This window comes from Malassezia japonica, chromosome 8 (genome assembly GCF_029542785.1).
Source record: "Malassezia japonica chromosome 8, complete sequence".
Classification (NCBI taxonomy): domain Eukaryota; kingdom Fungi; phylum Basidiomycota; class Malasseziomycetes; order Malasseziales; family Malasseziaceae; genus Malassezia; species Malassezia japonica.
The window spans coordinates 29,040-52,455 of NC_083377.1; the positions used below are offsets into that span (position 1 = coordinate 29,040).

Consider the following 23,416-nt stretch of genomic DNA (forward strand, 5'->3'; position numbering starts at 1 on the left):
CCGTTGCTTTCCATCGCGATGTGTGGGATTATTGCGATCCTGCAGCAGCAGGGCCACGCAGCCAGCGAGATCCACGAGGGACTCGGACTTTTGCAGCACCGCGGACAGGATGCGGCGGGTATTGTGACGTGCGGCAAAGGCGGCCGCTTCTACCAGTGCAAGGCGAACGGGATGGTGCGCGACGTTTTCGAGCCGCACAACCTCGCGAACCTGCACGGCTCGATGGGTGTCGGTCATGGTGCGTATTTCTGTTTTCTGATGCAGTTCGTTACCCCACCGCCGGCTCGTTTGCGCACTCCGAGGCGCAGCCCTTCTATGTGAACAGCCCGTATGGCATTGTGTTTGCGCACAATGGCAACACGGTGAACCAAGACGACCTCCGCCGCACGCTCGACACCGAGGCGCACCGCCACATTAACACGGACTCGGACTCGGAGCTGCTGCTGAACGTCTTTGCGTACCACCTGCAAAGCACCGGCAAGTTCCGCATCAACGAGGAGGATATCTTTACCGCCGTGCAGGGTCTGATGAAGGAGGCCGTCGGTGGCTACGCCTGTGTGGCAATGATCGCCGGCTTTGGCATTATCGCATTCCGGGACCCCCACGGCATCCGCCCGCTCGGCATGAGCACGCGCAAGTCGGAGACGCCCGCGCCGAACGGCCACGGCCTCGACTACTGCTTCGCGAGCGAGAGCGTGGTCGGCGACGCGCTCAACTTTGAGCACTTTGAGGACGTGCGTCCGGGCGAGGCGATTATCGTCACCAAGACGGCCATGACGCGCCGCATTCTGCACTCGGCCCCCGCGCCCAACACCTTTACGCCGGACATTTTCGAGTACGTGTACTTTGCGCGCCCCGACAGCGTGATCGACGGGGTGAGCGTGTACCGCAGCCGCATGGCGATGGGCGACAGCCTTGCGGAGCAGGTTAAGCGTGAGCTGATCGACCAAGGCGAGGAAGTCGACGTGGTGATTCCGGTGCCGGACACGTCGCGCGTCGCCGCGCTGCAGCTCGCGCAGCGTCTCACCATCCCCTACCGCGAGGGCTTTGTGAAGAACCGCTACGTGGGCCGCACCTTTATCATGCCCGGCCAGAGCGTGCGCCGGAAAAATGTGCGCCGGAAGCTGAACGCAATGGCGCTCGAGTTTGCGGGCAAGAGCGTGCTGCTCGTCGACGACTCGATTGTGCGCGGCACGACCTCGCTCGAGATTATCCAAATGGCGCGCGACGCGGGCGCGAAAAAGGTCTTTATGGCGAGTTGCGCGCCGCCGATCCGCTTCTCGAACGTGTACGGTATCGACATGCCGAGCCGCAACGAGCTTGTGGCGCATAACCGCTCGATCCAGGAGGTGGCGGACACCATCCAGGCCGACGCGGTGGTCTACCAGCCGCTCGACGAGCTGATCAAGAGCGTCCAGAGCCTGAACCCCAAGCTCACCAAGTTTGACTGCTCCATCTTTGACGGCGAGTACGTCACGGGCGGCGTCGACGAGGCCTACCTCAGCCGCCTCGAGAGCGCGCGCGCAGACAACAACAAGGCCAAGAAGGCCGCGCAAAACGTGGGCAGTGCCGCCGTCGCCGCCGAGACCGAGGCGCAGGTGTCGTGCAGCGGCCCGATGAACGGCGCGGAGGATATCGGCCTGTACAATGGCTGGACACGCTAGGCGTAGCTTGTATACATGGTTCTATTTTTCACACTTGTCCCACCAGCCCTGGTCGTTGCGGTCGGCGAGCGAGGCGAGGAAGTCGCTCAGGGGGCACAGCCCGTCCGCGCGCTCGGGGCACTTGGACAGCTGGCCGAGCGGCACGATGGCGTCGTTGAGCTTCATGCGCATGTACGACGTCGCGTCTCGCTTCCCGAGCGGCGCCGCGCAGTCGTACTTTTCAAAGATCATGCGCGCAGAGAAGGGCACGACGTGCGACGTGCGGAACGTGCGCTTCTTGTCGGCCAGCACCGGCGGCTTGGCAAACTCCTTGAGGCGCAGCGCCGCAAGGACGCTTGTCAGCACCGAGTCGTGCGTAAAGTCGGCGTAGATCGCACGGTCCACCGGGAAGAGCTTGGGGTCGCGGTTAAAGGTCGCATTCTCCGACGTCTGTGTCGCCGCGTTCCATGGCGTGTGCGTCAAGCGGCTCACAAACTCGTTCACCCACCCGAGGCCCATCGCGGCGCCGGCCTCGGCGCCGGGGCCGTAGTCGTAAAAGAAGCGCTGGTCCCACGCAAACTCGTAGCCACGCCAGTCCGCTTCGGAAAAGAGGCTGCAAAAGGGGCTCTGGCCAAAGGCCACCGTGTCGTACGAGCACAGCTGCTGCATGCCGTGCACGAGCATCGGCGTGAGCTTTACATTCTTGGCATGCTTCTGCAGCTCGGCGGTGGTGTGCGCCAGGTATTCGTTGACATAGTCCTGCACGGCAAACGACTCGGCCGCGGCGCTGCACGCAAAGTTGGGCGCGAGCGTCGTGTTAAAGTGGTTCTCCTCGATCTGCACTTCAAAGTCGGTCTTTTCCGGCCAGGGGTTGCCCCAGAAACCGGCCGACCAGGCGAGGGCGCTGTCGACAATGCGCTGCTGGCTGCCGGTGCGCACAAACAGCTTCTTGTTCTGCTTCAGATCACGCTCCGCCAGCGCGCCATAGTCGATCGCGGACTTGACGCCGGACATATGCAGCTGCTCGCGGCCGAGCGGCACGAGGAGCTCCTCGCCGACACGGTACTCGTACGTGTTCAAAAACGCCAAGGGACCAGAGAACTCGGCGTGCGTCTCGCCACGCTTCTTGACGAGATCGCGCACGAGCTGCGTCGGGGCGCCGCCGGTGGGGTACCGCGAGCCGTGGCGGTGCAGAATGTGCACCTGGGAGAGTGTGCACACGCCGCTCGACATGCGCGGCGTCACGAGGTACTTGGCATTGTCGACCGAGCCCCACTGCGCAGAATAGTACGGCGATAGCGGCCCCATGTGCCGAAATGGGTTGAACGACTCGCCAAAGCCGGGCACGCCGGTCTGGATCGGCGAGACGCCGCGTGTCTTGGACGGCGCAGGGTCCATCTCCTGCGCATATTCGGGGGGTACGCCGGTCTTGTACGTGCCAGGGTAACCGATGTACGTGCCGAGCGACGGCTTGGCGTGCGCCTCTTCTACGACGTTTTGCGGCGAGGCGTGCGTCGTTTCGTGCGGTGGCGCGTGCGGCCCGAGGGCAAAGTAGAACACGCCAAAGAGCAGGAGCAGGAACGCGGCTGCCGCCGCCGCCGCGACGACCCGGCGAAAGGGACGCGGAACGCTCTCGAGGCTCACCTTGCTGAGCCACTCGGGGCGCCCCGTCTTTTCAATATCGTCGTCGTTTGCCTTGCGCCCCTGCATCTTGGCCTCGACCGAGCGGCTCGGATCGTACGGCTGGTCCTCGTGACCGCCCGCGGTCGGCACAGAGTGCACTACCGGACGCCCGTAGTCGTCTGCATCGATATGGTGAAGGCTGCGTTAGCCGCGCGACGTACATCAGCTGCTGGGCCTCCGCCTCGTCCAGCTCTCCACTGGGCCGGTCCCGCATGGTGGTGTTGGTCACGTGAGTACGCGTCGGCACGTGTGTTGCTCTCGCGTTGCTCTGCCCAACATGGCGTCGCTGCTAGGGTAGGTGCCAAAGCTCACGCAGCATCTCGCGCCCGTCCATGTTTCTTCCCCGGCGTGCTGCCCCGGAGGGCAGTCGTCCTTTGTACGTGCCCCTGCTAATGTCAGCCAGCTCAAGAAGCTCGCCGAGTCGACGCTCGGCAGCGGCAACCTGAACGTGGCCGTGCGCCTCCCAGAGGGCGAGCGCCCGGAGGAGTGGATTGCCGTGCACAGTACGTGGTGGGGCTAATGCAGCGGTCGACTTTTTCAATCACCTCAACATTCTCTACGGCACAATCACGGAATTCGTACGTACCGCGTCTCACACAGTGCACGCAGCGCGAATGCCCGGTGATGTGTGCCGGACCCCGCTTCGAGTACCACTGGCAGGACTCGACCTCGACCAAGTACCGCCGCTCGACGCGCCTGTCCGCGCCGGACTACATTGACTGCCTGCTGAACTGGACGCAGGCGCAGATTGACGACCCGGCGCTCTTCCCAGTGAGCACCGACGCGCCGTTCCCGGCAAACTTTGTGGACCGCGTCAAGGCGATTCTGCGCCGCCTGTTCCGTGTGTACGCGCACATGTACAACCACCACTTTGCGCAGATCTGTGCGCTGCGCCTCGAGACGCACCTCAACACGTCCTACCGCCACTTTTTGTTGTTTGTTACCGAGTATCGCTTGGTCGACCCCAAGGAGATGATTCCCCTCGCGGAGCTCAACGAGGCTATTTTGGACGAGAACTAGACATAGATTACGCCTGCTCGCGCAACACATACAGACTGCTCTCTAGCACATCCATCGCCTTGTCCACTTCCTCTGCCGAGGCCGTGAGGCTGGGGACAAAGCGCAGCGTGTCGCTCCCGGCAGAGAGGATGAGCACGCCACGCTCGCGCGCGAGTGCGACGACCTTTCCTGCGTGCTCCGCCTGCTTTAGGGGCAGACCGACGAGCAGGCCCTGGCCACGGGGGCCGCCCTCTTGCACCAGGTCGTCAAACAGGTCGCGTACGCGCGTCAGGCGCGAAATGAGCTGCGCGGACCGCGCCTCGACATTGCGGATCAGCGTAGGCTCGGCAAGGCGGCCCAGCACATGGTGCGCGATGCGGCACGCAAGAGGGCCGCCGCCAAACGTCGTGCCGTGGTCGCCGACGGTGATTGCCCGGGCGACTTCGGGGCGCATCAGTACCGCGCCGATCGGGAAACCGTTGGCGAGCGGCTTGGCCATCGTCACAATGTCGGGGTGCGCATCCAGCGGCATCTCGGAATGGCACCACATCTTGCCCGTCCTAAACAGACCACACTGGATTTCGTCATAGATCAGCAGCGCGCCGACTTGGTCGCAGCGGCGGCGCAGCGCCTGGAGGAAGGACAGGTCGGCGGGGAGTACGCCGCCCTCGCCTTGGATCGGCTCGACAATCACACCGGCCACCGACTCGTCGATCAGCGCATCAAGGTTCTCGGTCGCATTCAGCGTGCCGACACGCGTGTTGCCAACCAGCGGCTCAAACGGCGCTTGGTACTTGGGGTTCGGCGTGACAGACAGCGCGCCCATTGTGCGCCCGTGGAACGCGTGCTGGAAACACACAAGGCCCGTCTTTTGGTTCGCCGCACCGACCTTGTTCATCGCGGCCTTGCGCGCAAACTTGAGCGCAGCCTCGTTCGCTTCCGTGCCGCTGTTGGAGATAAACGCTTTCAGGTCCTCGCCGTTGGGGGGGAGCGGCATGCCTTTGCGGACGCCCAGACCGCCGTGCTCGCGCGTCATCGCAACGAGGCGGCTCACCATCTCGCCGCTCCAGTTGTTGTAGTACAGGTTGCTCGAGTGCACGAGCAGACCAGCCTGCTCGCCCGCGATCTTGGCGATCTGCTCATCGCCGTGGCCTAGCGAGTTGACGGCGATGCCCGCAGAAAAGTCCAGGTAGGTGCGCGTGGCCGTCGGCGCCCCAGGCTCAGTCGGCACCTCGGCATAGAGGTTCAGGCCCTTGCCGGACGAAAAGATGACTTGGGGGCGCGCGTACGTGCCAAGCGTCGTCTGCCCGAAACGCTGCAGCTGGTGCGCAACGTTGGAATCCGGGGGGGGGTGCACCAGGTCGGGGTGCGTCGGCGTCACGTACTCGGTGCACGGCGATGCTTCCTGCTGTGGTAAGTAGAGGAACGTACTTGTGCCGTGCTGTATGCACGCAGGACACGCAGTCCTTGCGTAGGGATACGCGCCCGTGCGCGGCATGCTCCTTGCCAAGTGGCCCACATTGTGGAAGATAAGAAACCTAATCGGTATGACTAGGAAAATCGGGCCAATTTCTCCACCTGTGCACGGACAAGAAGGAAGGGGAGGGGGAGGAGGGCCCAGAGCACCGTGGGCGTCGTTGCTCGCGGAAACTAGTACAACAGGGCAGGTAGAGGGAAAAGGCGACCATGCACCAAGCCACACGCCCCATCACACACGTCCGCACTCTATAGCTCAACGACTCGCGCATTGTATTCAAGTCGCCGCTGACTACGGCCTCTACGCGTCCTTTGCATCGAGCCGACGCAGCACGCTCTCGCGCTTGCGCTGGTTTTCCGTCAGGCCCTGTGCCCAGTGCGCAGTGTCCTGTGAGCCGGACGGCTTGTCCGTGCGCGTGCCAAGGCGGATATCCGTCGCGATGCGCTCGACGCCCAGCGCGTGCACGGCTTCGTGGCATTTTTGCAGCGCCTGCCACACTGCCGAGATCGGTCCCTCGAGATTCGTTCCTTAGCCGCTGCATAAGTCGCGCAACATACTGCATCTGGGTTAGAAGAGAAACGCACCTCGTATCGAATACCCTGCTCGGCCATGCCGTCGAGCACACGCTGGCACTCTGTAATGTACTCGCCGACCGACGTCGTCGGCGTTCCCATCGGGATCACTGCGTCAGAAACAAGGACGTACGGCAAAAGTCCCTGCGTTAGTCATGGTACGTACGCCACAGCATACATCTCCGGAGTCGTCATCAGGGTCAGCCAGGGACCTCCACACGTGGCAAAAAAAGTTGTCTTTTGCTCCGATGGACGAACGGCGGAGTGTGTCGAGCTTCTCCGCGCTGGGTATCTCCCAGGCGCTGGTACGTGCTCTCAAGATGCTTGCGATCACTGTACCCACCCCCATTCAAGCTGCGACGATCCCTGCGATTCTCGAGGGCCGCGACGTGATCGGCGGCGCAGAGACCGGCTCCGGCAAGACGCTGGCGTTCGCACTGCCGATCCTCAATCAGCTCGCCAAAGATATGGCCGGCGGATTTGCGGTGATCCTCACTCCCACACGTGAGCTCGGCGTGCAGCTGCACGAGCAGTTCCTTGCCGTCGGGCAAGGCAGCCGCATGGGCCTCAAGTGTGCCTTGGTCCTCGGCGGGATGGATATGGTGAAGCAGGCGACCGAGCTGGCGGGTCAGCGCCCTCACATTATTGTCGCGACACCCGGACGCCTCGTGGACCTGCTGTCGTCGGGCGGCGCGCAGGAATGGGGCCTCGAGCGCTGCAAGTACGTGGTGCTGGACGAGGCCGACCGCCTGCTCTCGCCGACGTTTGCTAACGAGCTCGCGTACCTCTTTTCGATTCTTCCTCCTGCACGCATGCGCCAGACGCTCCTATTCACAGCGACGCTCACGCCCGAGATTGAAAAGCTGACACAAAAGAAGCCCGAAGGAGACAAGCTTCCCCCGCTCCTGCGCAAAATCGAGATGTCGACGACGACCCCCGCGACGCTCACGCAAGAGTACATCTTTTGCCCTTCGCACGTGCGCGAGCCGTACCTGGTGCATCTGCTGCACCATGCACCGTGCCAGCAGGCCAAGCCGCGCGCGGATGCGGCGCAGAGCGTCTACCGCAAAGGCGCGCGCAAGGAGGTGCCGGTCGAGGACGAGGTGCCGCTCCCCATGACGATCATTTTTGCGTCGCGGTGCCGCAGCGCCGAGCTCCTGTCGCGTATGCTCACAGAGCTCGGCATCCCGAACGTGTCGCTGCACTCGATGCTGCACCAGAGCAAGCGCCTCGAAAACCTGCAAACCTTTCGTGCGAAACGTGTGCCGATTCTCATCTCGACCGACGTCGGGAGCCGTGGTCTGGACATTCCCGACGTGCAGATGGTGGTCAACTGGGACGTGCCCGCAGCGTGGGAGGACTATGTGCACCGTGTCGGCCGTACCGCGCGTAAAGGCAAGCAGGGCTGGGCCGTGAGCTTTGTGACGGAGCACGACGTGGAGCTCATCCAGAGCATCGAGGAAAAGATCCAAACGCAGCTCACCGAGCGCGAGCTGCCGGAGAGCAAGGTGCTCGAGCGCCTTTCCGAGGTCACTGCCGCGAAACGCGTCGCGGCCATGGCCCTGCACGACGAGCACTTTGGCGAGCAGCGCGAGCGTAACAAGAAGAAAGCGCAGCTCGCCCAAGGCCAAGCGCCGCGGCCGAAGAAGCGCAAAGTTAAAGCAAGCGAGTAGCGATAGATGTAAACTACGTATACCCTATCGCGTGGGTATCAGTGCGCCGGTGGGCGCGCGACGCTCGGCGGAGGCTGGGAGAAGTTGGGCGGCGGCTGGGCGAAGTTGGGCGGGGGCACGCTCATATTCGGCGGGGGCACGCTCATATTCGGCGGAGGCACCGTGATCGGCGGGCGCACTGACGGCGGGGGCACCGTCGGCACGGCGCCTGTCGGCAGCGGCGGCGGCGGCGTGGTGATCGGTCCCTGTCCCAGCGGCGGGCGCACTGCGTCAGACATGCAACGTACCCATCGGCGGCGGGCGCCCGTACGGCCCCAGGAGCTCAAGAGGCGGCGGGTATCCCCGCTTTTGGTAGTCCTTCATCAACGTATCCACCACTCCCTGGATCTCGTACGGCGGAAGGGCTGCGTAAGAAGAAAAAACGTACATGCATAATAGTCGCGCACATTCTGCAGATGGTTCCTGCCGCAGTTATGGGCCTTGCGCACTGCGTTAGTACTTTTGCGACCTACCCGACGTCGAGTCGTGCGTAAGGAACACGTCACAATAGTCTGGGGTCAGCTACGTCACGTACCGCAATAGTGCTTCCCCATCGCTTCGTGGAGGTAGCAGAAAATGCACGTGGCGCGCCCGCCGGTTTTCTCCCCAGCACTGACCACTGGAGGATGTCGCAGAGCCTACTGGCGCACCTGCAGCATGCGCTGATCCGCATTGCGACGATCTCCCCCCGCGTGCTTGCGAGTCCTCCGACGCAGCCGAGGCGCGCGAGTGTGGCGCTCATTGTGCGCATTCGTCCCGCTGCCGAGGACGAGTCGTGGCTCCAGTCGAAATGGCGGCATGGCGAGGTGAAGGAGGAGGATGCGCACTACTTCCCCTCGATGACACGTACGTCTCTATGCTTACACAGAACAAGACGCAAACGGCACGTTGAGTACCGAGGCGCGTCTGCGGCAGTTCTTCTCCCTACCGTGGGTGCAGCGCGGCACGGCCGAGCTGTTGTTCATCAAGCGCGCTGCGCGCGAGAACGACCAGTGGTCGTCGCACGTCGCGTTCCCTGGTGGCCGTCGTGACGAGGAGGATGAAAGTGGCCTGTACACGGCGATGCGCGAAACCTGGGAGGAAGTCGGGATCGACCTTGCCGAGAAAGAATTCCTGCAGGTCGGTCACCTCGAGGACCGCGAAATTACGAGCAGCCTCGGAAAGCGCCTCTTGATGATTTTGAGCCCGTATGGTACGTGCTGCTGCTCATCCAGTTTTCCTGCAGCTTTCGCCCTTCTCGCAACCGCCCCACCTGCAGCCGAGCGAAGTCGAGTCGGCGCAGTGGGTCCCGCTCAACCTGCTCTTTACGCCCAAGCCCAAGTGGGGCACCATCCACATCGACTTTGCGCGCCATGCGCCGAGGAGCTCTGCAGTGCGCGGCATGCTGCGCCTGCTCATCGGCAAGATGTCGTTCCGGTGCATTGAGCTCCCCAACCGCCCGACCGCCCTCGCGGAGATCAACGAGAACGACCCGTCGGTGTCGACTGCGGGCCTGATGCCTAAGGCGGACCTTCCCGATGCAAAGAGCGAGGACGACGACGGCGTCACGCGGCAGCTCACCGACTCGGAGCAGGACTACATGGAGCAGTGCACGCCGCACCTGCAGCTGTGGGGCCTCACGCTCGGCATGACGCTCGACTTTCTCGCGCACATGTCGACGCACAATATGCACCTGCTCCCCCGCGACGCGCGCTCCAAGACGATTGTCGAGCGCGTCATGGCCTACACGCCCTCGAGCTGGTTGCTTGGCGCGCCCGACGGGGGCGTGCCCGTGCGCAAGGCGCCGAGCGTCGTCGAGGTGTTCCCGCGCTTCAGCTACCCCGATGTCAACTTCTGGATCTGGGTGTTTGGGTGGCGCTACCGCGTCATCCAGCGCGGCTGGGAGCGGAGTATCGGCACCGAGATGGAGCGCCGCGCGCACTGGTCGGGCCTTGCGCTCGCCGCATTCTAGTACGTCGCTATACTAACCCAGCTCGTGCGTCCGCCGTGCTCTCCTCGTCGCGATCGTCCTGCGCGCGCTCGGCCTCGTGAGCCTGACGGGCTTTGTGTCTTATATCGCCGTGCGCCGGATGCGCCGGATGCGCGCCACTGCATAATAGCAAGCTGTAGTCTATGCAAGAATCATGTCTACTTGTTCAGCTCCTCGGTGCGCTTCTGCAGCTCCTCTTTCGCTGCGTTAGACTCGCGACGTACACAGAGGCTTGTCGAGGTTGTTGGCGGTCTCTGCATCGAGCTTCTGGATGCCCGGCGTGGCGGGCGCACCCGACGCAAGCGCCGCGTTGCCACCCACTTTGGGGTCCGTGCTGGGGTTGTTGCTCGTCGCGGGGTGCGGCCTGCGTCAGATCAGCCACCTACTGGATCGAGATCTTCTGGTCGTCAGACATGGCGGGTCTCGTGCAGCGCCACCGCGGGGATGCGCACGGGCAGTGGAGAGCCATGTGGCAAACCTCCACGTGCCTATGCGCGATCGGAACGCGCTGACTTGACGCATAGGGTAGGCCGAGGAAATCCGCCGAGCACGGGCGGTGTTTGGTCCCTGACGACGACGTTGAGGATGCTGTACACCCGTACCGTCCTGGGCCTCCTGGCCCTATTTCACGCTGCGGGCGTGCTTGCCAACACGCCTATCCTTCCTCGTGACGACTCGCACGGACCCGAGCAGCCGGACACCGCGCCGAACCTGCCGGAAATCCCCCAGGTGCCGTTCCTGGGCAACGACTCGATGCCGTACAGCGCGCCGTTTTACCCTTCGCCCAACACCTCGACGCGCGGCTGGTGGAAGGAGGCCGTGGAGCGCGCGCGCAGCGATGTCGACAAGCTCAATGTGACGGACCTCGTGGCGCTCGTGACGGGCGTCGGCTACGGCAACGGCCGCTGTGTCGGCAACATTGCCGCTGTGCCCAAGATCGGCTTCGAGGGCCTGTGTCTGCAGGACTCGCCCGCGGGCCTCCGCCAGGTCGACCGCGCCACCGCATTCCCAGACGGCATGACGACCGCCGCGACCTTTTCCAAGGAGCTCTTTTACGAGCGCGGCGTCGCCATGGCCCAGGAATTCCGCACCAAGGGCGCGCATGTGCAGCTCGGCCCTATGATCAACGTCGCACGCTCGCCGACGGCCGGACGCAACTGGGAGGGCTTTGGCGCCGATCCGTACGTGAACGGCGAGGCGGCCTTCTATACGACGCTCGGCATGCAGTCGCAAGGCGTCCAGGCTACGCTGAAGCACTACCTCGCCAACGAGCAGGAGCATTTCCGCAACACCGGCTCGTCGAACCTCGACGGCCGCACGGAGCGCGAGCTGTACCTGCACCCCTTTTTGCGTGGTATCCAGGCAGGTGCCGTCTCGGTCATGTGTGGCTACAATCTCGTGAACAACTCGTGGGCGTGCCAGAACTCGGAGCTGCTCAATGCGCGCCTCAAGACCGAGCTTGGGTTCCAGGGCTACGTCATGACCGACTGGGGCGCGCACCGCTCGGGTGTCGCCTCGGCCAACGCCGGCCTCGACATGTCGATGCCGGGTGGCACGTCATGCTGCGAGTTCAATCTTACCTCGAGCTACTGGGGTCCGAACCTGACCGACGCGGTGACCAACAGCACGGTGGCCAAGACGCGTCTCGACGATATGGCGACGCGCGTCCTCGCCGCGTACTATTTCCTGCACCAGGACAAGGAATATCCCAAGGTCAACTTTGACTTTATCGACCACCTCAACCCCGCGACGAACGAGGCGGTGGATGCGACGCAGGACCACGACACGATCGCACGCACAGTCGGCGCCGCGGGCTCGGTCCTCCTCAAGAACGAGCGTAATGCGCTGCCGCTGCACAAGCCGCGCAAGATCGCCGTGATCGGTGCCGACGCCGCGCCGATGCTCCTCGGCCCGAACTACTACACGGACCGCATCGGTCCCCCGTCGAGCATTGTTGGCCAGGGCTGGGGCTCGGGCACGGTCGACTACAGCTACTTGATCTCACCGTACGAGGCGCTCCAGCACCGCGCACGCAAGGACCGCACCGCGATCAACTGGTCGCTGGATGACTACGACCTGAAGAATGCGCAGACGGTCGCCAACTACACGGACGCCGCGCTGGTCTTTGTCACGTCGCTTTCCGGCGAAGGCTACGGCACGGTGCCCCAGGCGCCGGACGGCAACATGGGCGACCGCAACAACATGACGCTCTGGAACGGCGGCGAGGAGCTCGTCAAGGCGGTCGCTGCGATGCACAACAACACGATCGTCGTCGTGCACTCGGTCGGCGCTGTGCTCATCGAGGACTGGATCGAGCACCCGAACATTACTGCGGTCGTGTTTGCCCACCTCGGCGGCTCGGAGAGCGGCAACAGTATCACGGACGTGCTCTACGGCGAGTACAACCCCGCCGGCCGCCTGCCGTACTCGATCGCAAAGAAGCGCGAAGACTATGGCGCAGAAGTCTTGTACAATGACAAGGCGCCGCACCCCCAGGTCAACTATACCGAAGGCCTGCTGATCGACTACCGCCACATTGACGCAAAGCGCATCACGCCGCGCTTCGAGTTCGGGTTCGGCCTGTCCTACACCAACTTTAGCTACGCCGACCTGGACGTGGACCGCGTCGACGGCAAGCACGGTGGCACCTGGAACGGACGCTGGCACGGCAAGCGTGCGCCGGACGGCCTGCCGGACTGGCTCTTTGAGCCCATGTACAACATCTCCTACTCGGTCAAAAACACGGGCGAGCGCGACGGCCACGAAGTCCCGCAGCTGTACCTCGCCTTCCCGCCCTCGAGCGGCGAGCCCCCCCGTGTGCTCCGCGACTTTGAGCGCGTGTGGGTGCCCAAGGGCAAGACCGTCTCTCTCTCTCATACGCTCAGCCACTACGACGTGTCAGTCTGGAACACGACCCAGCAGCAGTGGCTGCAGCCCGAGGGCCGCATCGAGGTGCTTGTCGGCGCGTCGTCGCGCGACATTCGCCTGAATGCGACTCTCTACGATCCATAACGCCACAGACATTCGTTGCACTATCATTACGCCATCTTTTGAAACTTGCGCGCGCCGAGCGTCGATTGGTCGGCGGCCATAGGAATGCTCACCGCCGATGCATGCCACGGTGCAGGCTGCGCTGGCGCTTCGTAGACTGGCGGGCTCGGTGTCGCCGGCGCACTCGTCCACGCACCGCCCACAAACTGCGCGGCGGAGCGGCGGGGGACGCTCGACGGCATGCCGGCTTGGTCGTACTTCTTGCGCGGCGTGCTCGACGCGGCGGGCGGGACATACTGGCTGATGGCCGGCGCGACGTGCGCGACCAGCAACCGGCGGAAGCGTACCGTGGGCCAAAAGAGGGGAATACGCGCAGGGAGCAAGAGCGACAGCTCCTTGGAGCGATCCGCCTGCGGCGCAGTCGGCAGCACCGCGGCCTGCGACCCGAGTGCCGTGCTCTGTGGCTGGGGATCCGCAAGCAATGCGAGCACCGAACAGATCGGAAAGACGAGCATAAAAAGCATCAAGTTCAAGAGCCCGCTCGGGTGGAAAAAGGACACGGCGGTCGACGGCACGCCGAAGCCGATCAGGTACGACCAGTGCGACTCGCTGAAGCGGAGGCGCTGTGTGAGTCTTGCAACGTACCTTTTCCAGCGACCATCCCCGCACCGCCCAGATCTGTTCGAAGCAAAAGTAGCCGTCGACCATCGACATGACCAGGAACGCGAGCGGCGGCCCGAGGTAGGGAATGCACTGCAGGCCAAAGCACACCACCGAGTAGTTGACAATCAGCGCAAGGCGGCACACGTGCTCGACCCACGTCGTCGCCTGCAGGCGCTGGCGTATGCCAGCGACCTTGACGTTCTGTGCAGAGTACGCGGCCTCGGCGACGCCCGTCGTCCAGGTCGAGGCCATCAAGTAGCTCCCGGCAATCAGAGGGTATAACCAGAATGCACTCGAGACCGAGCCGACCCACACGGCGGAAGTATCCTCGTTCTCGAACGAATCTGCCTCGTCGTACCACGTCCGCGACGGAAGCATGGTGAGACGGAAAAAGTATACGAGCGCGCACACGGCGGTGCTGAGCAGCAGGCCCTTGAGCAGTCCCATCCGCAGTTCGGACGACCTGTGTGAGGAGAGCAAGAGACGTACATCTGTACCAGTCCCATGGCGCGCTTCCAGCGATTGGCATCCGTCCAGCCGCCGTACGCCCAGCGTGCGTGCAGCTTGGCGCTCCGGGCGAGGCTCATCCTCGGGGCGTGGATCGTGGGCCCCTTGGCGCTCCACAGACCCGGAGTCGACGAAGGCCACCCAGCATCGTAGTCCTCATCCAGCTGTGACGTAATGCTTGCGTCTGTGTCCAAGTCGACCGACTGTAGGACGACGCGATCGTGACGTCCCATGGCCCCTGCACGTCGAAAAGCTTGCCGTCGAAACCAAGGGCGTTGCTGACTAAGCACGTGTTGTTTACGGAGCGACACGATGCCGAAAGAGCTGCCCAAGGTCGACTTGGAGCACCCAAGCGACCTGGACTATATCATCAACGCAGTACGAAAGTATGCGTTAGATGCAGGGAAAGAGCGCTTGCGGGCGCGTGGGCTGCACGGCGCCGCGTCCTCGCTCGAGGACACGCTCGAGCACGCGGTGGAGCGCGTACGTTGCCTGACTGACACAGTGGGTCTATGCCGCGCGCACACGGCTCATGCACAACGTGCTGATCAATGGCATGACCTTTTCCGAATACAGCAAGCAGGCAGCGGCTACGGAACCATTCGACGAGGCGCTCGCGAACAAGGTCGACACCTTGGCCGAGGAAGTCGACGAGCTCGCGGAGCGCGTCGTCTCTTGCCGCAAGGCGATCCCTACTGCCTATGCACAGGCGGTCCAGCGCCGCTCCGAGGCGCTTGGCACGCTCGCCGATGCGCGCGAAGAGCGGCGACAGCGCCGCCTGCGCACCGCGAAACCCCGCGCACGCTTCCCCGCGCTGGCCAAAGGCGAGCCTCTGAGTGTCGATCTCGAAGCCAAGGGCCGGTCTGAGGATGCGTTGCGCACCGTATATACCCAGCTGGAGCAGCTCCGCGTGGTACGTATGTCACCTTCTCATGGCAGAATCTATTGGAGCGTGCATCTGCAGCCGAAGATCAGGAACGGCTGGTTCGGCGGCTTCGGCAAATGCCCCCTTAGCGCCTCCATTGGCCTACGCTAAACCGGGAATAAAGGTTTGTGACGTTCGCCTGTCCAATCTGGGAGGCCCGATGCGCATGCGCCACTGCTGCCTCTGCGGAGCGCCGCCTGCGGTAGCTGCGGGACTTTGTGCTATAGGTCAAACATAATTGGTTGCGCCTGTCGATGAACCCTCATACAGGGAGGTGCTGACAAAGCAATTCCGAAAAACCAAAAATAATTTCGTCGGAATCCGGCGCATTACCGGCTCAGCAGCGCGGTGCAGCCCGAAGTCGGTGCGAGCGCATGTTTCGTTGGCTTGGCTCAGCGACAGTGCAGCAACGACATTTGTTCACCGCTCCCCTCTCAGGAATCCATCGCACCACGACCAACATCATGGCTATCGAGAAGCAGAAGGTCGCCATTATCGGCTCAGGCAACTGGTACGTTTAGAGCAAGCGAGCAAGCAGCTAACACTGCGCAGGGGTAGCGCCATTGCCAAGATTGCGGGTACGTACAGGCACAGCCTGTGGGGATTCGAGGTACTGACCGACAGGCTACAACGCTGCGCGCCACTCGGACTCGTTCGAACGCCAGGTGAACATGTATGTCTACCAGGAGAAGGTAGGTGCTGCGCGCCCTGAGCGGAATACTGACTTCTAGATCGACGGTCAGAACCTGACGGACATCATCAACGAGGAGCACACCAACAAGAAGTACCTCCCCAACGTGCAGCTCCCCGAGAACGTCGTTGCCATCTCGAACGTCGAGGAGGCCGCGCGCGACGCGACTCTTCTGATCTTCGTGCTGCCGCACCAGGTACGTTTTTGCTGCATGGAGAAGCTCACACGACAGTTCATTCTTAATGTCTGCAAGTCGCTCAAGGGCAACATCTCGCCCAAGGCCCACGCCATCTCCATGATCAAGGGTGTCGACGTGCGCGACAACAAGATTAGCATTTTTGCCGACGTCATCCAGGAGGCTCTCGGCATCCCTTGCGCTGCTCTTAGCGGTGCCAACATCGCCAACGAGGGTACGTTACTTTTTTTTGCTCACAGCAGTCGCCCGCGACAAGTTCTCGGAGACCACCGTCGGCTACCGCCCCAACCAGCGCGAGCTTGCCCTGTCCTACGTCAAGCTCTTTGACACCAACAACTTCCGCGTCGGCATGATCGACGATGTTGCCGGTGTCTCGCTCTGCGGTGCCCTCAAGAATGTCGTTGCCATCGGCGCCGGCTTCTGCGATGGTCTCGGCTGGGGTGACAACGCCAAGGGTACGTTTCCACTGACTAACCTTAGCTGCCATTATGCGCATTGGTCTTATGGAGATGAAGAAGTTCTCGCTCGAGTTCTTCCAGAACGTCAAGCCCGAGACCTTTACCGAGACCAGCGCCGGTATTGCTGACCTGATCACGACCTGTACGTATGGCGACACGACTGACCTCCAGGCTTTGGTGGCCGTAACCGCAAGTGTGCCGAGGCCTTTGTCAAGACTGGCAAGCCCTTCTCGGTCCTCGAGGCGGAGCTGCTCAACGGCCAGAAGCTCCAGGGTACCGAGACCGCCCGCGAGGTCTACCAGTATCTCTCGTCGCGCAACCGTGTCGATGCCTACCCTCTCTTCCGCACGATCTACAAGATCTCGTTCGAGGGCATGCCCCCGGCCCAGCTCACTTCCGACCTCTGAGTCGTGCGTGAATCCCATGCTCTTCACTAGCGCTCTGCGCTGAGGCGGGCCTTTGTTGCATACTGTGACGCTGGCACACGAGCATTCTAATGGACGTTTCACCGTGAATAGCTGCTCTATAGCGATTATTTGCCTTCCCAGAATGCTTGTTCGCGTGCGCCTTCCACCGTATCGCTTGGCGTGGGGACAAAGGTACGGCAGCGCGACTTGAATACCTCGAGTGAGCGGCGGCGGATGATGGACTCTACTGCGAGCTCGTTGCGCAGCTGTCGCTCCGTGAACTCTGCGCGGTTCTCCGCGCGGCTCCACGCAGGAGCGGGGGCAGGCGCCGCGACATAGTCCTTGTCGAGGCGGCTGTCGGGGTTCGTCGCGCCCGCGGCAGGGTTGGCGGCCTGGCCGTTGACTGCAATGCAGTAGCGGATGGTATCTTCACGGCGCACCCATACGTCCAGCAGCTCGCGCCAAAACGAGGCACAGACCGTGTCGTTGAGCGACGCGTAGGTCGACTTGCCGAGATCGGCCGCGGCCGCCGACGAAAAACGCTTGTCGTGCTGCTGCAGGAGCGACGGCGGCGCGGACGTGCCTGTATCACGAGAGCGTGCGGATGAGCGGTTCAGACGCAGCGTCACTCCATCGTCCAACGCACGGAACTGCCGCAAGAGGTCTGTGTGAGACGCACGCCGTACCTTTAAACTCCACGAGCTCCAAACAAATGCTCGGCGAGACGTCGCGCACGCTCGGGGGCGTGGGCACGGGCGCCGAAATCGACGTACTGCTCGACTCGGGCCCCGCGTCCGTGGGCTGCGTGCGCATCGGTGGCGAAAAGTACACCTTCGGCACCATTCCTTCCAGCGTGGGTGGAGCCGGCCAAAGTGTTCCACGTGGCAAAGCACATGCACGGACGCAGCGGGCTCGGTGCGGGGCTGTCGTCTGACACGATCTCGGTCGTTCTTCACGATTTTCCGCCCTACTACACGTCTCCTTTTCCAAGCTACCAAGATGGCCACTGACGAGAACTGCATCTTTTGCAAGATCATCGCTGGCAAGATCCCCTCGCGCAAGTTCCTCGAGACGGAGAAGAGCTATGCCTTCCTCGGTACGTTGCACGACTAACGCAGATATCGGACCTTGCTCGCGGGGCCACAGCCTGATTATCCCCAAGCATCACGCTGCCAAGATGCACGAGCTTCCGGATGACAGCCTTGCCGACATTCTGCCGGTCGCCAAGAAGATTGCGATCGCCACGGGAGCGACCGACTACAACGTGCTGCAGAACAATGGCCGCATCGCGCACCAGGTCGTGGACCACGTGCACTGTACGTGTATACGCTAACGCAGTTCATGTTATCCCCAAGCCTACCGAAGAGCAAGGCCTAGTTGTCGGCTGGCCCTCGACCAAGCCTAACAACGAGGAGCTGGACGATGTACGTGGGGGGGTCTCACCACAGGTGTACAAGAAGATGATGGAGAAATTGTAGAGTATTGTACACACCTATAGACTAGAGATACATGGAACTGCCCAGGTACGCTTGGGCATGGGCCTGGCGCTGGAGGGGGTCCACCGGCGGAGCGGGGAGGACAGCCACCGTGGATATCCACTTGCCGGGTATCATGACCATCGGGACGTGGCGCTCAGAGCACACTTCGTCGGTCTGGGGGTCGAGCGTCTGCTCCACGGCCTCGTTGAGAATGGCATTGCCTTGCGAGTCTATGCACACAAGCATGCCACAAATCGCGCGTGGGCTGTCAGACAGCCGTATCCGGAGATGCTGCTCCAGGTAGCGGGTGCGGACGCGGTCTTCGGCCGCAGAGGCTTGCGGCGTCGCCATCCGGGTGGTGGTGAGACGCTTCCCCGCATCTTTTTTGCTGAGATAAGCGCATGGTTCGTTCCTCACGCACTGTGTAGGCGATGCAGCCAGACGGCGGGGAGCCTGCCGAGGCCTCGCCGGTCTTTAAGAAGCGGGGGCACCGTGGAAAAGTGACCAAGATCTCAGCCACAGCCTTGCCGGACGATGCGGCAGATAACGCGTCGCCAGATGATGGAGAAAAATCGGCTAGGTACGTGCACCGACTTACCCAGTCCGGCGGTCGACGAGCTCGTCACCCTGCGCAACCTCTTGCGCAAGCCAACAGGCATCGAGCTCAGCCAGCTCAACCAAGGTGACACGAAGAAAAAGGGGGGAGAGCAGGGGACAGCTGCGGGAGGAGACGCGCATGCCAATGCCATACACAAACTCGTGCACAAGGACCATTTTCAGGGCGAGACGCGCGCCATGGATGTGGACAAGCACATGTACGCACCTGCGCTTACCCAGGATGGACTATGTCGAGTCAGAAATGCGCAAGCGGAAATTGGGCGACGGGGGCGACATGTCGAAAGAAGGGCTTCAAAAACGCATGGTAGACCCGGCAGACGAGCTCTTCCAAGTCGCGGAAAAGTACCGCAAGCTGCAGCGTGAGGCACAGAGCGAACTTCCTTCGCAGACATCTCGCCCTAGCGCCGAAGGCCACTCGACTCTAAGTGCTGCCATGCTCAGTAAGGTGCCCGAAATTGATCTCGGCATCAGTGCGCGCCTGCAAAACATTGAGGCCACAGAGAAGGCGAAGCGCGAGCTCTATGAAAAGCGACAGAGTGCGCCCAAGCCGGACGCGCCGACTGGGCCTTGTATGTCCCTTGGCTAACCCAGTTTTCCGCGCCAACGCCCGCACGCCGTCGGCACGCGACGAGGCGGCGCTTTTGCGAGATGCGCGCCGCGAGGCCCACGGCGAGCCGATACCCCCCCGCCCCGAGCCGCGTCCCCGGCACGAGCAGGCGAGCGATGACCGGGTGCTGGGCCGCTTTAAGAAGCGGCAGCGCTCGTTTCGGTAGCATAGTGTACAGGACGACTACGATCACTACGGAAGCATCGATTCTTCGTCGCGAGGCGGCCGCGCCCAGTCCCATAGCCGGACCGTGCCGTCGTCGGCACAGCTGGCGAGCAGGCCTTGTACCTTGTTCCACACCGTGCTGTATACCACGACCTGCTTGCGGCTGTAGTAGGCGTGCGAGGCGGGCAGTGCATCCATCGACGGCGCACCGAGACCCGTCGCAGGGCGGCGCAGCGTGCCGTCTGTATGCGAAGCTTCGAAGCCGTGTCCTTCGAGGGTCTGCAAGACATTTGACGACTCGCGGTCCCACACATACACGAGGCCGTCCTCGGAACCACTGATCAAGAGGCTGGGGTGCGCAAAGGAGCACCGGATAAAGTTCTTCGACGTGTTCTGATGGCCCTTGAAGCGCTGCAGAGGGCGGAGCATACGCATGTCCCAGAGACGGTTCGAGTTGTCCTTGGAGCTGGTCAGGAGCTGCATTCCGTCCTCGCTCATCTCCACCGAGGTCACCTCGCCTAGGTGGCCAGGGAGCGTGCGGATGCACAGGCCAGACAAAGTGTCCCAGAACCGGATCGAAGTATCTTTTGCACCGCTCACAATCATGCGTCCTTGCGGCGAAAAGACGCCAGACGACACGCCGAGCTGGTGGCCCGGGAACATGCGGATCGCCGTGCCAGTGGCCAAGTCGTAGAGACGCACGAGCTTGTCGTAGCCACCGCTGAGCAAGTGCCCTTGGTCGGGACTAAAGCGGCAACAGTACACATCGCCGTAGCCACCGCGCAGGGTAAGCTGGGCGAGCGTCGACTCGGTACTCCAAATCTTCACTGTCGAGTCGCCACTCGCACTCGCAACAAAGGCGCCGTTGAGGGTCGCATCCACATCCCAAATACGGCTTGTGTGCCCTTCGAGGAGCGCATCGCATTGTCCCGAATCGGTGTCCCACAGGCGCAGAGAGCAGTCGCTCGATCCACTGACCAGCTTGCGCCCGTCCTCGCCAACAAAGCGCACGCACTTGACGTTCTGTGCATGCCCATAGAGTGTCTTGCGACACCGGTTCGGCACGACAAAGCCCGAGTAGTCTTGCAGCAAGCTGTTGACCACAGGCACAGTGCGCTTCTGGTAGCGAGCAAACTCCACCTGGTAGGCCATCGACTGATGCAGCAGCGTGAGCAGGCGGCGGGGCGGGACGTGCACAGTGCTCTTCTTCTCCGTTTCAGAGTTACCATTGGTGCCGCTGTGCCCCGCTTCTGTCGCAAACGGAGCATCACAGCCGGCAATCGTCTCGCGGTCGTCGCGGTCCTGGTCGAGGATCGGCGAAAACTCGGCAACAAGGGCCTCACGAGCGGGCTGGATACCCTCCCAGGACCGGAAGGACGGTGCATCGGTCACCGAGCGAGCGGACAGCAGGTAGCACAGATCACCAAACTCGGCCGCATGGGGCTGGTAGTGCTCGAGCGGCTTGAGTCGCTTCATTAGGAACGTAAACGCCTTTTGGAATTCACGGTGCTCAATATGCTCCAGGTACTGCTGCTTGTAAATCGCATAGAGGAACGCCTTGTGGTCCTTGAGCAGCGGCTTGGAGCACATCTTATCGACTTCCGACCAGTTTCCTTCCAAGAGGTAGTTGCGCAGCTTCCTGTGCTCTGCCATGGTATCCTCGCGCTCGCGAATCTTGATGCCTGCCTCCTCGAGTAGCGCCTGACGAGCGGCGCCAAAGCCTTCGTCGTAGAGCCACTGACTAATAATGCGCACAATGTCTTCCTTGATGCGCGGGCTGTTCCACGGCATGATGACCGAGTTCACTGTGTCGCCCACGTTTGTTGCACCGAGCGACGTTGATGTGTTTAGCGGGTTCGAATCTGAGGCCAGCGACGGGGTCACGCCGGTCTGCAGCGAAGGCTCGGTAAAGTAGGGGGTTGCCCGCTGGTTTTGGCGGTCAACCACATCCTGGTCATTTGCCTCGTGCCAGAGACTGGGTCAGTACGAGCACATACGCTTTCATGCGGTCGTTCCAGTTGGTGCCCGGGTGTCCATCGGCCCTCTCCGGCGACGCATTCACCAGAGCACCGTTCCTGCCCGTGTCGTCCGTACGACTCTTGCCTTGGTCGTAGGAAAAGTAGGGGGCAAGAGAATAGATCTCATTTAGGAGCGAGTCCTCTCGAGACCGATCGTCGGCATCCGTCATTGCGCTATTCACCACAGGGGAGTTACTCCCCAATGCGCTGGACACGAAGGGCTGTCGGGAGCGGCGCGGCGATGTGGAGGTCCATCTTTTTCGCCGGTCCTGGGGTAGGTTCCTTACCTTTTGCCATGGCCACGGACGAGACGCTGAAGCCCTACCAGTCGGAGTACATCGAAAATGCCCTGAAGTGGGATATCCTCCGCTTCGGTGGTCCCTTCACTCTCAAGTCGGGCCGCAAGTCGCCCTACTTCTTCAATGCTGGCCTGTTCAACTCTGGCATGAAGCTGCAGATGGTGGCCGAGTGCTACGCCAACCGCATTGTCGACAGCGGTGTTGAGTTCGACGTGCTCTTTGGTCCTGCGTACAAAGTATGTAATTTTGCTAACAGCAGGGTATCCCCCTTGTCGCTGCGACCGCGCTGGCGCTTGCCAAGAACCACGGCCGCGATGTGTCGTTTTGTTTCAACCGTAAGGAGGCCAAGACGCACGGCGAAGGTGGTAACCTTGTCGGAGCTCCTCTCAAAGGCCGCGTGCTTGTCGTCGACGACGTGATCACGGCCGGCACGGCGATTAACGAGGCGGTCGACATCATCAACGCGCAGCCTGATGCGAAGCTCGAGGGCGTCGTTATCGCGCTGGACCGGCAGGAGCGTGCTACCGAGGACAGCCCGGAGAGCGCGATCATGCAGGTGGAGAAGCGCCTGGGTGTCAAGGTGTACAGTGTGGTGACGCTCGGCCAGATCATCAAGCACATGGAAGTGACGCGCGGTGATGAGGCTCGCAAGGACATCGATAGCATGCGCGAGTACCGTGAGCGGTACGGCTGCAGCGCCTAAGTAGCGATAAAAGCGTGCGCACGAGCAGAGTACCGGCGCGAGAAGATCGGCAGGACGCATTATAGCAGGAGGGCTTGAAGTAGACACGACAAACTGAGGATTACATCGCTTGGGGAATTAGCTCAGTGGTAGAGCGCTTGCTTAGCATTACTGATTGCATGAGGCCGTGGGTTCAATTCCCACATTCTCCATTCTTTTGCTGAATTAGCTCAGTGGCAGAGCGCTTTTTTAGCATGATTGTCTGCATGAGGCCGTGGGTTCAATTCTCACATTTTCCATTTTATTGAGTTTTTAAGCCTCGCTCTTTTTTGGTTGGGACGTTGTAGGAGTGGTACATTGGAGGGCCTGCGATGGGTCCATGTTGCCTTTTCGTTGCCGGTTGCGCCGAGTGTCGTTCGGGGACAATTCCAGCTGCATGACACAGCGCTTCGATAGTCGGTGAGCTTCTCGCATTCACGCGCCGTGGTGATCTATATATACTGTTCACCAGAGAGATACTATCTTACAGGAAAAAGAACCACAACGCCCACAGCAGCACCATGCCACCGACGATAGACACAGTGAGACGATGTGAGCGTGAGTACTTGACGACTTCGTTCGTCATTTTATTCGCCGTCAGGCGCATATTCGCACTG

At 62.0% G+C, this 23,416-nt stretch overlaps 19 protein-coding genes and 2 non-coding genes across 21 annotated transcripts; 12 read left to right on the forward strand and 9 right to left on the reverse strand.

Annotated features, from left to right (window-relative positions):
- Nucleotides 1-18: 18 nt before the first annotated feature.
- Nucleotides 19-1,664, forward strand: ADE4 (amidophosphoribosyltransferase; the record flags this gene model as incomplete). The annotated part of the gene is made up of 2 exons (XM_060267721.1): nt 19-238; nt 265-1,664. 2 exons carry the CDS (start codon nt 19-21, stop codon nt 1,662-1,664), a joined length of 1,620 nt encoding a protein of 539 aa, XP_060123704.1.
- Nucleotides 1,665-1,685: 21 nt separating this feature from the next.
- On the reverse strand, nt 1,686-3,540 carry MJAP1_003797 (uncharacterized protein; the record flags this gene model as incomplete). Its single annotated transcript, XM_060267722.1, has 2 exons — nt 1,686-3,465; nt 3,488-3,540. 2 exons carry the CDS (start codon nt 3,538-3,540, stop codon nt 1,686-1,688), a joined length of 1,833 nt encoding a protein of 610 aa, XP_060123705.1.
- A 63-nt stretch (nt 3,541-3,603) lies between these two features.
- Nucleotides 3,604-4,346, forward strand: MOB1 (Mitotic exit network component; the record flags this gene model as incomplete). Its single annotated transcript, XM_060267723.1, has 4 exons — nt 3,604-3,620; nt 3,726-3,829; nt 3,852-3,904; nt 3,927-4,346. The coding sequence occupies 4 exons, from the start codon at nt 3,604-3,606 to the stop codon at nt 4,344-4,346; spliced, it is 594 nt and encodes a 197-aa protein (XP_060123706.1).
- Nucleotides 4,347-4,353: 7 nt separating this feature from the next.
- Nucleotides 4,354-5,846, reverse strand: ARG8_2 (acetylornithine transaminase; the record flags this gene model as incomplete). The annotated part of the gene is made up of 2 exons (XM_060267724.1): nt 4,354-5,733; nt 5,757-5,846. 2 exons carry the CDS (start codon nt 5,844-5,846, stop codon nt 4,354-4,356), a joined length of 1,470 nt encoding a protein of 489 aa, XP_060123707.1.
- A 256-nt stretch (nt 5,847-6,102) lies between these two features.
- Nucleotides 6,103-6,569, reverse strand: MJAP1_003800 (uncharacterized protein; the record flags this gene model as incomplete). The annotated part of the gene is made up of 4 exons (XM_060267725.1): nt 6,103-6,291; nt 6,360-6,484; nt 6,508-6,518; nt 6,541-6,569. 4 exons carry the CDS (start codon nt 6,567-6,569, stop codon nt 6,103-6,105), a joined length of 354 nt encoding a protein of 117 aa, XP_060123708.1.
- Nucleotides 6,570-6,622: 53 nt separating this feature from the next.
- DBP8 (RNA helicase) lies at nt 6,623-8,047 on the forward strand (the record flags this gene model as incomplete). Its single annotated transcript, XM_060267726.1, has 1 exon — nt 6,623-8,047. One exon carries the CDS (start codon nt 6,623-6,625, stop codon nt 8,045-8,047), a length of 1,425 nt encoding a protein of 474 aa, XP_060123709.1.
- Nucleotides 8,048-8,085: 38 nt separating this feature from the next.
- Nucleotides 8,086-8,640, reverse strand: YHC1 (U1 small nuclear ribonucleoprotein C; the record flags this gene model as incomplete). The annotated part of the gene is made up of 5 exons (XM_060267727.1): nt 8,086-8,312; nt 8,335-8,451; nt 8,475-8,534; nt 8,560-8,598; nt 8,622-8,640. The coding sequence occupies 5 exons, from the start codon at nt 8,638-8,640 to the stop codon at nt 8,086-8,088; spliced, it is 462 nt and encodes a 153-aa protein (XP_060123710.1).
- A 72-nt stretch (nt 8,641-8,712) lies between these two features.
- MJAP1_003803 (uncharacterized protein) lies at nt 8,713-10,037 on the forward strand (the record flags this gene model as incomplete). The annotated part of the gene is made up of 3 exons (XM_060267728.1): nt 8,713-8,932; nt 8,955-9,278; nt 9,301-10,037. 3 exons carry the CDS (start codon nt 8,713-8,715, stop codon nt 10,035-10,037), a joined length of 1,281 nt encoding a protein of 426 aa, XP_060123711.1.
- A 176-nt stretch (nt 10,038-10,213) lies between these two features.
- Nucleotides 10,214-10,470, reverse strand: MJAP1_003804 (uncharacterized protein; the record flags this gene model as incomplete). Its single annotated transcript, XM_060267729.1, has 3 exons — nt 10,214-10,257; nt 10,280-10,419; nt 10,442-10,470. The coding sequence occupies 3 exons, from the start codon at nt 10,468-10,470 to the stop codon at nt 10,214-10,216; spliced, it is 213 nt and encodes a 70-aa protein (XP_060123712.1).
- Nucleotides 10,471-10,640: 170 nt separating this feature from the next.
- Nucleotides 10,641-13,067, forward strand: MJAP1_003805 (beta-glucosidase; the record flags this gene model as incomplete). Its single annotated transcript, XM_060267730.1, has 1 exon — nt 10,641-13,067. The coding sequence occupies one exon, from the start codon at nt 10,641-10,643 to the stop codon at nt 13,065-13,067; it is 2,427 nt and encodes an 808-aa protein (XP_060123713.1).
- A 26-nt stretch (nt 13,068-13,093) lies between these two features.
- On the reverse strand, nt 13,094-14,296 carry MJAP1_003806 (uncharacterized protein; the record flags this gene model as incomplete). The annotated part of the gene is made up of 3 exons (XM_060267731.1): nt 13,094-13,669; nt 13,692-14,172; nt 14,199-14,296. 3 exons carry the CDS (start codon nt 14,294-14,296, stop codon nt 13,094-13,096), a joined length of 1,155 nt encoding a protein of 384 aa, XP_060123714.1.
- Nucleotides 14,297-14,528: 232 nt separating this feature from the next.
- MJAP1_003807 (uncharacterized protein) lies at nt 14,529-15,368 on the forward strand (the record flags this gene model as incomplete). The annotated part of the gene is made up of 3 exons (XM_060267732.1): nt 14,529-14,699; nt 14,722-15,129; nt 15,348-15,368. 3 exons carry the CDS (start codon nt 14,529-14,531, stop codon nt 15,366-15,368), a joined length of 600 nt encoding a protein of 199 aa, XP_060123715.1.
- Nucleotides 15,369-15,605: 237 nt separating this feature from the next.
- Nucleotides 15,606-16,893, forward strand: MJAP1_003808 (glycerol-3-phosphate dehydrogenase (NAD(+)); the record flags this gene model as incomplete). The annotated part of the gene is made up of 8 exons (XM_060267733.1): nt 15,606-15,652; nt 15,700-15,719; nt 15,766-15,833; nt 15,885-16,028; nt 16,065-16,242; nt 16,268-16,483; nt 16,509-16,604; nt 16,658-16,893. The coding sequence occupies 8 exons, from the start codon at nt 15,606-15,608 to the stop codon at nt 16,891-16,893; spliced, it is 1,005 nt and encodes a 334-aa protein (XP_060123716.1).
- Nucleotides 16,894-17,018: 125 nt separating this feature from the next.
- MJAP1_003809 (uncharacterized protein) lies at nt 17,019-17,736 on the reverse strand (the record flags this gene model as incomplete). The annotated part of the gene is made up of 2 exons (XM_060267734.1): nt 17,019-17,557; nt 17,580-17,736. The coding sequence occupies 2 exons, from the start codon at nt 17,734-17,736 to the stop codon at nt 17,019-17,021; spliced, it is 696 nt and encodes a 231-aa protein (XP_060123717.1).
- Nucleotides 17,737-17,892: 156 nt separating this feature from the next.
- HNT1 (bis(5'-nucleosyl)-tetraphosphatase (asymmetrical)) lies at nt 17,893-18,371 on the forward strand (the record flags this gene model as incomplete). Its single annotated transcript, XM_060267735.1, has 4 exons — nt 17,893-17,989; nt 18,012-18,209; nt 18,232-18,317; nt 18,342-18,371. 4 exons carry the CDS (start codon nt 17,893-17,895, stop codon nt 18,369-18,371), a joined length of 411 nt encoding a protein of 136 aa, XP_060123718.1.
- Nucleotides 18,372-18,392: 21 nt separating this feature from the next.
- MJAP1_003811 (uncharacterized protein) lies at nt 18,393-18,722 on the reverse strand (the record flags this gene model as incomplete). Its single annotated transcript, XM_060267736.1, has 1 exon — nt 18,393-18,722. One exon carries the CDS (start codon nt 18,720-18,722, stop codon nt 18,393-18,395), a length of 330 nt encoding a protein of 109 aa, XP_060123719.1.
- Nucleotides 18,723-18,802: 80 nt separating this feature from the next.
- Nucleotides 18,803-19,762, forward strand: MJAP1_003812 (uncharacterized protein; the record flags this gene model as incomplete). The annotated part of the gene is made up of 4 exons (XM_060267737.1): nt 18,803-18,951; nt 18,974-19,186; nt 19,209-19,525; nt 19,581-19,762. The coding sequence occupies 4 exons, from the start codon at nt 18,803-18,805 to the stop codon at nt 19,760-19,762; spliced, it is 861 nt and encodes a 286-aa protein (XP_060123720.1).
- Nucleotides 19,763-19,788: 26 nt separating this feature from the next.
- MJAP1_003813 (uncharacterized protein) lies at nt 19,789-21,949 on the reverse strand (the record flags this gene model as incomplete). Its single annotated transcript, XM_060267738.1, has 2 exons — nt 19,789-21,736; nt 21,759-21,949. The coding sequence occupies 2 exons, from the start codon at nt 21,947-21,949 to the stop codon at nt 19,789-19,791; spliced, it is 2,139 nt and encodes a 712-aa protein (XP_060123721.1).
- A 125-nt stretch (nt 21,950-22,074) lies between these two features.
- Nucleotides 22,075-22,781, forward strand: MJAP1_003814 (uncharacterized protein; the record flags this gene model as incomplete). The annotated part of the gene is made up of 2 exons (XM_060267739.1): nt 22,075-22,314; nt 22,338-22,781. 2 exons carry the CDS (start codon nt 22,075-22,077, stop codon nt 22,779-22,781), a joined length of 684 nt encoding a protein of 227 aa, XP_060123722.1.
- Nucleotides 22,782-22,892: 111 nt separating this feature from the next.
- MJAP1_003815 lies at nt 22,893-22,972 on the forward strand. The gene has a single exon. It is a non-coding gene; the product is annotated as a tRNA-Ala (tRNA).
- A 7-nt stretch (nt 22,973-22,979) lies between these two features.
- MJAP1_003816 lies at nt 22,980-23,059 on the forward strand. Its single transcript has one exon. It is a non-coding gene; the product is annotated as a tRNA-Ala (tRNA).
- The last annotated feature ends 357 nt before the right edge of the window (nt 23,060-23,416 follow it).